General features: G+C 35.2%; 2 protein-coding genes across 2 annotated transcripts; both read left to right on the forward strand.

Annotated features, from left to right (window-relative positions):
• The first annotated feature begins 145 nt into the window (after positions 1-145).
• LOC110705434 (ER membrane protein complex subunit 7 homolog) lies at positions 146-4,105 on the forward strand. Its single transcript, XM_021883303.1, has 7 exons — positions 146-320; positions 451-494; positions 2,495-2,603; positions 2,860-2,923; positions 3,017-3,133; positions 3,223-3,331; positions 3,697-4,105. The coding sequence occupies exons 1-7, from the start codon at positions 232-234 to the stop codon at positions 3,789-3,791; spliced, it is 627 nt and encodes a 208-aa protein (XP_021738995.1). The 5' UTR covers positions 146-231; the 3' UTR covers positions 3,792-4,105.
• Positions 4,106-7,399: 3,294 nt separating this feature from the next.
• LOC110705440 (hydroxyproline O-galactosyltransferase HPGT3-like) lies at positions 7,400-12,290 on the forward strand. Its single transcript, XM_021883313.1, has 12 exons — positions 7,400-7,640; positions 8,341-8,404; positions 8,615-8,664; positions 8,785-8,972; positions 9,769-9,829; positions 9,977-10,049; positions 10,593-10,716; positions 10,821-10,908; positions 11,062-11,112; positions 11,342-11,413; positions 11,843-11,955; positions 12,032-12,290. The coding sequence occupies exons 1-12, from the start codon at positions 7,477-7,479 to the stop codon at positions 12,052-12,054; spliced, it is 1,071 nt and encodes a 356-aa protein (XP_021739005.1). The 5' UTR covers positions 7,400-7,476; the 3' UTR covers positions 12,055-12,290.
• Positions 12,291-12,339: the final 49 nt, after the last annotated feature.

The following is a 12,339-nucleotide window of genomic DNA, read 5'->3' on the forward strand; positions in this document are numbered from 1 at the left end:
AAAACATCGTTAAATTATCATTTGTAGTGTACATTTTTGAAATATTACTATGTATATTTAATTTACTAAAAGAGGTTACTCATGTAACCACAGTTGCGCAATGACACCTAAGTGCCAATCACTAAACTACTTACTATACAACCCTTTACCTATTCAGTCTTCACCAAAGGTTTTAAAATGAGCATATAGACTTAAACTAAAAGCGGATTGACTGCTTCGAACTCTTCTGCTATGGCGACGATAAGCAGATCCAATCTTCTTCTTTCTCTAACGCTTTGTTTCTGCGTTCATCTGCCAACAACACTCGCTTTTTCATCTGGGTATTTCTAATTATCCTTTCAATTTTATTATTTGACAGTTATTTTCTTCATTTTTCGACTAAATTGGCAAATTATTGAGATCTACATCATTTTAATTTCTGGGAATTTGTTGATTACTTTGATTTTTCAGGCTGAATGATGGTTTCACTATCAATGGTCGAGTAAAAATCCCAAGTACGATTATTCTGACCCTTTTTTTTTCAATTAGTTGTTAGATATATGCTTTCTGTTCTGAATAATTTAAATTGAGAATTTATGTCAAGAATTAGTGTGCAGTTTGCTAGTTCTTGAATTGGGAGACTGGGTTTTATGTGAGTTTGAATCTGATTATGGAAACAATCATAGCACAACAGATTATAGGTTGACCTAAATGAATTATAATTGAAGACATTGTTGTTGATTTTTGAATTACTTGAAGCCTTTGAATATTGTAAGATGAGATAGTTTTGTCTATAGGTTTTACTGATCCATTCAACATCACTCGAATCCCTCCATGTATTGTGTAGTGTGGCCGTGGGCTGGGGGGCTAACTGGGTAGCCTATTTGGTTGGAGTTAGTCTCTTTGGATTAATTTGACATCTCATATCTCGCGGTAGGTCAGTGTCTTGTTGATGGGTGTTAGACTGTTAGCATTGGGTTGATGTATAAGGCTGGTAACTCTCGTCTTTTGATGAAATCTAGTGAAATGATAACCAAACTAGCTATGGTTTTTGTGGCAATATTGATACATATTGTGAAGAGAGTTTGAGATTCAAGAATAAGAAAGAGTTCTCGATAGTAGCTTTCTTTGGAATAGTTTGTACTTGGTGATAGGTATAAAAAAAAGTATGTATGATTCGGTAAAGGAATGTAATGTGGAATATGTATGAACTGTGAAAGGTGTTTTAATTGGTGCTAATACTAAGGGCACTGCCAGAAAAATAAAGTGATTGATCAATCCTATATAGGGTTTTGGTTTAAAGTGATGAAGAACTCAGCTTTAAAGGTCTGAGTAGAAGCTCCGTTATCAGTTCTTTGGTCTTCAACAATGGTACACATATTCTTAGCATGCAGAATTTGTATTTCAATCATCCATCATGGTGAATTTACACAGGAGTAGACAAAACATTGAACCAAGCTACAGCTTAATAGTTTGACTCAAGAGATATCAAAGTTAGTTGGGTTATAGAAGGTGATTAACCAATAACGCTATAATTAGGTGTAAAGAAGAGAGATTTGCATTAGAATGATCACCAATTTATAGTTCCCAAACCAACACAAACTAAGCCTTCTGATATCAGCTAGATTATAATCGCTGCTAATTAAGTAGCATATGAAATCTGCGCAATGCTCTTGCTTTCAACTACCTAACACTACTTCCATGATGGTTTCAAAACTGTATTTTAGGGAGCAAATTTGTAGGCAAAGATGAAATAGATGTTCTAAGAGATATAAATAATTACAAAATGACTAGTATGAATAACTCAATGGCAGACAGTGAGTGACTACGTTACATTGTGATAATCTGTATGAACTAATCATTAGTCCAGATATAATTCACATAGCTCAAACCCCTCATAATTAAGGATGTGATCTACTTCGTATCATACAATTCTGCTAAAAAGCCTTCTATTATACTTTGGGCTATTCCCATTTCCTCACATTACTAAAATTCTAGTGAGGATATTTCGGAAATTCAATCACAAACTACTACGGAGTACTATTCTAGAAAAGGTGACAATTTTGTTAAAACATTTTGCAATGGTATATGTGATTATTATTCTCGATGGATAGTTTAGATTACAACCCATGCATAAATGTACTATATCGCTGTGAAAGTGTGAAACTAACTCAGAACTGGATATAAGGAGAAGTTACGTGGGCATTATATTCATCAAATCTGGGAAGTTATTGGTCATTATTCTGTCATTTTCATTTGTAATTGGACATCGCGATTGAGCTTTCCTGATTTAAAATGGGTGAGTGACATGACACACATTGTTGCTTGTATGTGAAAGCTATGTTGTAGTATACGTAGATATGTCAATAACTAACATTATTGATTTCAACTTTATGCACCAGGATCGCATCCCCATATCCTATTACTTTTGCTGATGATGATGCTCCCTTTGCATAATTTCATAGTTCATGTTGACGAAAAAATCCAATAAACTGAATTATATCTTTCCTTGCAGATTTTGGGACTAGAGATTTTGGTTTACCAGCAAAGACTTCAAATATCAAAGTGATACTCAATGGCGGTCAAAGGGTTACACTTTTGAGGCCTGATGGATATTTTTCATTGTATCCTTCCATGTAGATCCTAGAATTTTAAATTTTTTGTTTATTTTGCCTACAGTTTATTTCATTTTAATACTTTGTATAAATCTGTAGGGATAGGGCCATTCCTTTTGAATGGTCTTAATCTGACAACCTTTTGCCAATCCTCAATGACTTGCTGATATTGTGATTTATACATATGCTAATGGCTGAAGAATAAATATCATTTACTTCTTGATTGTCTCTTGCTCTATTAATTATTCCTTGACTATGCTTAAAGCCATAACGTTCCAGCTGGCACACATCTAATTGAAGTGGCTGCAACTGGTTATTTCTTTTCACCGGTATGTCTGTTTTATGGGTTTTTTTTTTTTAAAAAAAAAAATGTTGGGAGGTCAGGTAATTACTGTTTAGTATTTTCCATGTTCTTTGTGTAGGTTCGTGTTGATGTTAGTGCTAGAAACCCTGGAAAAGTCCAGGCTGCATTGACGGAAACCAGAAGAGGGTTATCTGAGTTGGCTTTGGAGCCTTTGAGGGAGGAATACTATTATGAGGTAAACCATGAACTAGTCTTGTTTATCATGGAGTATCATTCTATCCAACAGTAAATTTCACACAATTGCTCATGCTTTGCTAACCACAGAAAAGGGAACCCTTCTCACCCCTGTCTCTAGTGAAGAGCCCTATGGGTCTTATGGTTGGCTTCATGCTTATAGTTGTTTTCGTGATGCCCAAACTAATGGAAAACATGGGTAACTGCTCTGAACTCTTAAATTATTTAACACTCTTCTTGCTTACATAGAATTGCATCTATTTGTGAATTGTGACTGCACCATCTGCTTATATTGTGTATCCAAGAAATAACGGAAGCAAATACCTAATAGTAGTATCCTGGAAAGGATCATTGAGGAGAATTTATGCCACCATTTGCTATATAGCCAGAAAACTTCTTCCTTACCAACTTAATTTTTTTTTCTTATGAGCAACCTGTATAAATGTGTAAATGCATCTCCTTAATAGTATATATTGAACTTGTCATATACTTTGACTCTACTTTAAGTTTGGCTTTTGCTTTATGGAGATCTTTAAGTATATAATGTATGTGTATCCCTGACAGATCCTGAGGAAATGAGACAAGCTCAAGAGCAAATGAGGAGTCAAGGTGGACCATTGGCAAGCTTGTTAGGTGGTGCTGCTGCTCCGAGAAACTGACGTGCCAAGGTTTAGACTCGTGGGACTCAATCTTACATATTAGACAATACTAGCATAAAATTTTGCGCCTTTGAGGGTAGGGCATGGCCGCATGGGTCAAGGTTGAAGATTTAAATTTTTATTGATTCATATCAAAGCTCTACTATAGGTCTAAACTTTTCAAGGATTGGGAAAAGGTAATTTTGGTGGTCTAAACTTTAAAGTAATTCTAAAGTTGTTCAGATTTTTTTGCGGTATATGTAATTTTTCATAGGTTCAATAATTTAAACATTAATTGCACCAATCAATGAAAACGTTTGTTAAGCTCTCTAGGATATTACCTTTTTAATTTTTAGAAATTTCAATAGTACTTTTGCAGCGCAAATGAGTGGCCCTTTTATTTTGTAATGGAACGTGCTAGTTAGGCTGTCACCTGTTTAATTTTTTTTTTTTTTTTTTTTTGAATCAACCAACTGTTTTAAGTTGATCTTAAGATCAATAGGATAAAATGTGAAGTTAGCTGAATGAACAAATCAATCCTGCAGACCTATGTTACCCTAATTCATTACTCTATCCTAACTCGAGATCAACTTGTACACCTAATAACAGGGGTCAGGTAAGTTGGATTTTGGGTTAACCAGTTAGTCAGTTACCACTTAAATCTAAATGTGAAAATATACTTGTACATTAAGGGATATACTTCCTCCATATTGGTTCTTAACTTGACCAGTCAAAGTAGGTCAAGTAAAGACTGGGAGTAGAATTCATGAATAATATTCATGCATTTGCAAATCCATGTTCCTTCGCTTTTTTACAACCGAAAAGGGCAGTCCTGCATTCAGCAACTAGAGGATCCCATCGAGCCCTCATCCTTCGAGCTACAACAAAAGGCACCTCTCTCAATTATATACTTGTATAAAAACATTTCTTTTTCTACAAGTTTTATGAAAAATACTTAACATTATGTGGTACTCCGTTTTGAATTTACTAGTAGTATGAAAAATACGGAAAGTTATTAGGAAATAGGAAAGTCAAAAGTAATTGGAATTAATAATTGTTTGGAATATTATTAGGATTTAGGAAAAATTATCTTTTGTATTTGGATAGTTTTTGTCTCCTATAAAATCCAATTTTCAGAGAATAAAGAGTTTTCCGTACAAACTACAAAGCAGGGGAATTCCATGAGACAGAATAATAAGGTAAGGTTTTCGGTCTTTGATTTTGAGACTAATTAATTGCTTAATTGTTATTCCCAAACTCAATTTTTAAATTGTCATCTTCCCTTGAATAAGATTTTTTTTTATTTTTTTTGGTGCAATTGAATAAGATTATAGAAGTAAGAACTCTACTGGACTTTTTTTAATTAGGCATAATTGAGTTGTGATTAATCAATTTTAAATCTTTCTTGTTTGAATTTTCTGAGTATTTATGTTGTTTAATGTGGCTGGCGTAGACGGCTGATTGGTCTATGTTGCCCTCTGATATCCTCGGTGTAATTGCATTGAAATTGAATACCATTGAAAATTTCATCTATGTCTCTTTGGTATGTCATTCATGGAACCGTGTTTCCTCAATGGTTAAACCCGAGTGGAGTCGTGCAGATAAACCAACTACACCTTGGTTGCTGCTTGCAGAGCCGGAGCTGGGCAATAATGACACTACTCACGAGGATTCGAGTCGTAGGAAAATATTCAGCATCAGCAAAAACAAGTGCTACGACATCGTGCTTCCTGAGATAACTGAGGAAAGATGTTGGGGTTCTGTCTTATGGGTGGATTGTGATGCAAGACTTTAACAAGAATGTTAAGTTATTTAATCCTATTACTAAAGCTGAATTAAGCCTCCCTTCGCTGTATGATTTGCCAGCTTAGTCAGAAACTTACACATACTACGTCCCTGATCAAGGATACGGATCGTCAGATGATGAAGACGGATCATCAGACGATATGATGGAGAGATATCCCTGGGCTATGAAAAATTCGTTGTATTAAAGATTCCTGGAAGCAACAACACTGATGAGTTGGTTGTGTTTGTGATCCATTTACCCAATTGATAAAGCATGGACCGAAGTAATCGAACCATGGCCACGAAATCCACACCGCCCTATTATTCATCATGCCATGGTTTGGGATGGAAAAGTAGTAAAATCTTGTGTAGTCATATTGAAGGATCAGGTAATGGAGGGATTGCATATTGTGATATAGCTAGTATTGCGGCTAATTCTTCTAATCCTGTTATGGCTAAAGATTGATGAGGTTGTATACCTTTGGGACAATAAACATTGCTACCGTACCATTTATTTCAAGGTCTATAAGCATGTTCGTGACACAACATCTTCGTCGTGGGAAAAAGTTGAGGATTTGGGTAATTTCTTGTTATTTGTTGGTGATAACTATGCTACTGCTGTTCATATATCAAAGGCTCCAAATTGCCAAAAGAACGCTGTATACTATATTGACGATGAACAAAGAATGCATTGGGGTGTTTCAATGGGAACCGACGTCCGTGGACATGATATGGGTATGTTTGACATAACATCCGGAGAAATCAGATCATTCTATGAAGGTGGTGATATAATTTCCACATGTACTTTGCTCCGATATGGTTTATGCCCAACTTTTAGATTATGCTTGTTTTTGTACAGACTTTCTTTTCTTTCTTAATTGCAAGATAAGTATTATGCTTTATCTTTGTTCTAGTGGTTAACCATGAAATAGTAATCTTGTAGCACCATTTTTGTACTTATGTTTGTTCAATAATTTGTATTTGAAAAATAATACGTAGTAATAATAATGAGAAAACCTTAATCAACAATTTGTGAATTTATTCTTTCAAAAAAAATAAAAAGAATTTGTGAATTTATGTTGTCAAAAAAAAAAAAAGCCACTTCTATACCATGCCCCAAAACTGACCTGATAAACCAGATTCGAAACTGATTTGAATAAAACTCGATTCAGATTTAAAACTGTATGGAGTAGGGGTGCTTGTGTGACACGACAACTCGCACGCTACTCGAGCTCGAGATTGACTCGAAATGTTAATGAGTCGACTCGACTAGCTTAATAATCGACTCAAAAGCTCGTGAGAAACTCGAATTCCTTTATACATTGTTATATTTAAAAATAAAAATATTTTGATTCAATAACTTTTTTTTTATATGTAATATTTATGTACTCTATATATCATCATAGACATATTTCTTATGATATAGAATTAAAGAGAAGGAACAAATGTTACACTAAATACGGGATTCTAGCATTCTACTAAGACCAAATCAATTAGCAAGCTACTCGAGATTGACTCGGTCAAAACTCGACTCTGTCAAACCTCGACTTGGTCAAAGCCCAGTCAAAACTTGACTCGATTAAGCTCGACTCGATATGCTAACGAGTTGAGTCGAGCTACATACCCCAAACTCAAACTTGACTCGCATCATAAGCACCCATAGTATGGATACAATAAATTTGCGTGAATCAAATTTAAAAATTGCTCCGGACCAATCCGATTTCACCAAACTCGACTTGAACATCCGAATTGACACCTCACTCGTACTTGTTCACTTGATCAGGTAACAGCTAAAAAAAAAACCTCTTACGGAGTACTTAAACGACAACGTTCTATTTTGATTGAATTCCCTCTTAAATTACTGCTTTTCACTAAACTTTAAGTCGAAGCTCCCAACCTTGAAGTGCTCTGATCGGCAGAAATGGAGGGTTCACTGCCATTGACGACGGCGGCGAAAGGCGGAGGAGAGAGAAGAGGCGTCGGAAGATCATCTGCTCACAATTCTTCTTCGTCTTCTTCTTCCGCTAAACCTTCTCTTCTCTTGGCGTTCCTCTCTTGCGTCGCTTGTCTCTACGTCGCCGGCAGGTCAATCATTCTCTCTCTTACTTTTGTTTCGTTTCGAATTTTTCGTAATTTGTTGATTTTTCGATCAAACTGGAGAAATTGTATGATTTTGGGAGAATTTTGGCTGTAATTTATGTAGAATTCAGCGCTTTTATTATGTGAGAAATTAGAGTGAATTCTCAATTTTTGATTATTTTTAGATTATTTTGACCTAATTGAAGAATTAGGCTGTTCATTTGATTGATGTTAGAGGCTGTAATTAGATCAATTTCTGGTGTTTTCAGATCGGATTGATGACATCTTCTCATTGTTATTACGAATTAATGATCATTTTGAACTTTTGTTGATTGATCATCTGTATTTATTTTACTACTTGAACTTCCTGATCTAATTTCATTGGTTTTTGATCTGTTTTCATCATCAATCAGTAGCCAATCAATCTGGAACTGTGTTAATTAAGTTATTAGCGTCCTTTTCCTTCAATTTAGTTAAACGTCCATAGGTTTGGATTTGGCATTTCTGAGTGAAATTTTTGTAGGTTTTAGATCGAATTCAGTTATTTGTCGTGTCGGATGTTAGCTCCTTATGGTTGTACTCCAGCACTGTAGTGTCTAATAATGATTTCGAGAAGAAGATATGCTTTTACATGTGTGGAAGATATGTGTGCGTGTTTGTTAATGTGTGCTCTTCCTGTCTTTAAACTTCCGTGTCACATAATTAGATTGTGGCAGGATGCTGAGAACCGAACTTTACTGGTCAATCTTCTCCAGAAAAACTCAGACCAGGTTTGTTGTGCTATAACTGGATTGGAAATTTGGATTTGTATCGTATTTACACAAAACAGTTGATGCAGGAAGGACACGATAAGATTATATAGGTCTTTCCGTGTTGTTGAGCTAGCAATGACTGATAATTTTCCATTAGTGATTTTGGTTTCTTCAGTTCTGGTTGATTATAATACTCGTGTCCTTATTTTGTTTCCATTCTCTTTGCAGAGACCAAAGGTTCTTACTGTAGACGATAAGCTTATGGTGCTAGGATGCAAGTACTGCTCCCATCCTTTTTTTGTATCTGTACCTTCTTTGGTCCAAATGCTTACAGCTTGTGGATGCTTTTGTGTTGCATTGGTCATTTTCACTGATATTTACAATGTTGGTTGTTTAAGAGATTTGGAGAAAAGGATTGCCGAGGCAGAGATGGACTTGACACTGGCTAAGAGTCAAGGATATCTAAGAAATCAGCGGAAACAAGATGGTTCTGTGGATAGGAAGCTTCTTGCTGTTATTGGAGTTTACACCGGATTTGGAAGCCGCTTAAAGCGCAATACTTTTCGAGGCTCATGGATGCCTAGAGGTTAATGTCCATCACATTCTCTTTATTTAGTGTCATGCTAACAATCTTAGCACGTACAATTGTCACCCATTATACTACTTTATGCTAATGTCTTTCATAGAAATTTGGATCACTGACATAATTTCATGATATCTACCCTTTATTACTAGTTACTAGAGTACTATGCATCTAGCCTTTTGTTTTACATAATCTCATGATATCTTCCTTTTTTTTTTTTTTTTTTCCTCATACAAGTAAAATTGGTTGGAGAACTCTTTTTACTTTGTAATCAATGATCTTGTGTCTGTTTTCTCATCTCCAGTTTCCCTTCCTCTTCCTTCTCTCATATCCTCAATTGAATTGAACGTTGTTCTTAATTTGTGTGGCCATTTATCCCTATTGCAAAGTCATACTTTTGGCTCTCTGGTATTCCATAACTTGCATGGCTTATCATATGCAATTTATGAATGGTCTCTAAGAGTCTCGGTTATTTATTTGGCATTGTCTGCTGTTGTACTAGTATTTTTATCAATTGATGAAGCCTGGGTGATGGGCCTGTGATAAATCATTACTGATTTACTAGAGATGTTTGACTTATCGGTGGAGAAGCCCTTTGACCTTAATTTCTTTTAATGTGGGATTTAGTACCTTCAGCAAAATATGTTCCACTAAAATTTTGCTGCCTGCTTGGTTTGCAATTCCTTTGATTTTTATTTATAAGTTGCCGATGTGTATGACTGTATGGTTTTGTGAATTATTAAAACTCTGTATCTGCAACTTAGCATGTGTATCACAAGCTCCATGATTACTGTTTCAGGTGACAACTTGAAAAAACTGGAGGAGAAAGGAATTGTCATACGATTTGTTATTGGTCGGAGGTTTTTTCTGCTGCTCAACACCTTTTCTGGTCTTTGTAGTTGGCACTTTGCAAGATGCTGAACATTGCTATCATTTTTTGCTTTCCTATTATTACTCTCTTGATACTTTCTTAGACATTACTCATTCATTGACTTTCTGAAATGCAGTCCAAATCGAGGTGATAGCTTGGATCGTGGCATTGATGAGGAAAACCGCCAAACTAAAGATTTCTTGATTCTTGTGAGTGACTGTTAGCTCAATGAAAGACCTTGATTGTTTTTTTGTTTTTGTTTTTGTTTTTATTTTTATTTTATTTTTATGTTTTTTTACTGATTGCTGATGTTGCTTTGGCTAAGTGCTTACTTGACCGTGTTCTTGAAAGACTGCACTCAAATAAACAATTATATGTTTCCCGTGATTTTTAACTGCTCCTTGTAATTTGAATGATTTTCATTCTTGTATCTTGATTCATATCATATTTTTTTGTTTATCTTGAATACCTTCCTTGTGAATAGCTTAGATATATAAATATTCGCAGATGTTTGTTTATTTCTGATTTCGGCTTTAATCATTATTTGTGGCTATGTGCTAAGTGAAGGGGTAAAACAAAATATTTGTTTTCCCTTAACTAAGTATTAGTTTTCACCTTTGTATCTGGATATTAGGTATATGCTATTTATTTGGTTCTGCGAAGTGCTAGTATGGCAAATTATGTCTAAAGGATGTGCTTGTAACTTGCCAAAATCTGGTTGGCTTTACTCATGTAATGCATGCATTTTCTAGGAAGGGCATGAGGAGGCTCAAGAAGAATTGCCAAAGAAAGCGAAGTTCTTCTTCAGTACTGCTGTACAAAATTGGGATGCTGAATTTTATGTAAAAGTTGATGATAGTATAGACCTTGACCTCGGTAAATCCGTGAAAGTCAACTCTTATTCATATGTGTGATTTATACACGACTTAAGTGTCTTCTAATGTTTTTAGCTCATCATTTGCTTTCCTTTTATTTATCAGATGGGTTAATTGGACTTCTCGAGAGCCGTCGTGGTCAGCAGAGTGCATATATTGGATGTATGAAGTCCGGAGACGTGATAGCAGAAGAGTAAATCTTATGTCTTTTACTAGATTTAGCTTATATGTGTGTGTGTGTGTGTAAGCTTTAACATGGGTTTGAGCTCTTATTGTAGCTTATCACTTCATCAAATAACAATTTGAATACTATGTCTGGAATTTTATGATGTTCATTATTTTCCAGGGGAAAACAATGGTACGAGCCTGAGTGGTGGAAGTTTGGTGATCAGAAATCGTAAGTTAGACCTTTTACAAATTCGATCTTTTGGTATCTCTTGTAGTTGTAATATGCTTGTGTGAGGTTAATCTGCTGATTGTTATGCAATAACTAGCTAAGTTATGGTGTACTCAATCTTTTGCACTCATAATATGCTTATCCACGGCATATTGTCTTCAATTGTAGAATATGAACTTATTTTATGTCAGCTATTGACACCTTTATATTTTTCCATTGTTTGCATCAGGTACTTCCGACATGCTGCCAGTTCACTTGTAATACTGTCCAAAAGTTTATCAGAGTACATTTTTGTGAACAGGTAGTTTTTGCCTATACTGTTTTTACCCAGATAACATGATTATAATCAAATTGAACTATTGGGTGGTTGCAGTCCTTTAAAGTTTTCTTGCTGAGCTGGAAATGGCATTTTTAGAATAAGCTAAATATTGATTTGCAAGTTTGCAACCAATAAGGATATCTGAAATCCCCCTAACTTCCCCCTATCGTGATAAAAAAACAGAATCGCACTAGTAACAGGATCATACTTCCAGCCTAGTAGTTGGGACTTGAGAGTTGGGAGGCTTTTTACTATGCTCGTATTTTGAATTGGGCATTCAAGGTTGTTAGGTTGATTTTTAGAAGTGTTTTCTCACTAAAATGTTTTGTCTATTACTCCGTATTAATTTCGAATTGGGCAAGCATTTTAGGATTTTCTAGCTCCTAATACTTTATTTGTTCCTTCCTGTAGTGTATCTTTAAAGACGTATGCACATGATGATACATCAGTTGGTTCATGGATGATGGGATTGCAAGCCACTTACATAGATGATAACCGTCTTTGTTGTAGTACCAACCGACAAGGTATTATTGTATTTTTAGACAATTTTTCTGTCAAAATCTCAAAGGTTCAATTTTAATTTATTCTATTTTCTTGCAGACAAAGTTTGCTCTATGGCATGATCCCGGTGAAGGTAGAGAGAGGAACCAGGAGCATTCGGGGGGTCGGGGGTTAAGTAGGAGCTGTATAGAAAGAACGTGAGGCCTCCATAAGCCATACCAAGAAAATTATTATCAGTACATCCATTATTATTGATTATAATACAGGCCTTGTTCACACAGCTTATATTAAGCTCATGAATGCCAAAATTTATGAGTCCGATATGGAGATATATTGTGATGAGTGCTGATCATTATCACATGTCTCATCTATTTCATTTTCATTTTAATTTCTTCATAAACTCAGAT

This window comes from Chenopodium quinoa, unplaced genomic scaffold (genome assembly GCF_001683475.1).
Source record: "Chenopodium quinoa cultivar QQ74 unplaced genomic scaffold, ASM168347v1, whole genome shotgun sequence".
Taxonomy (NCBI): domain Eukaryota; kingdom Viridiplantae; phylum Streptophyta; class Magnoliopsida; order Caryophyllales; family Amaranthaceae; genus Chenopodium; species Chenopodium quinoa.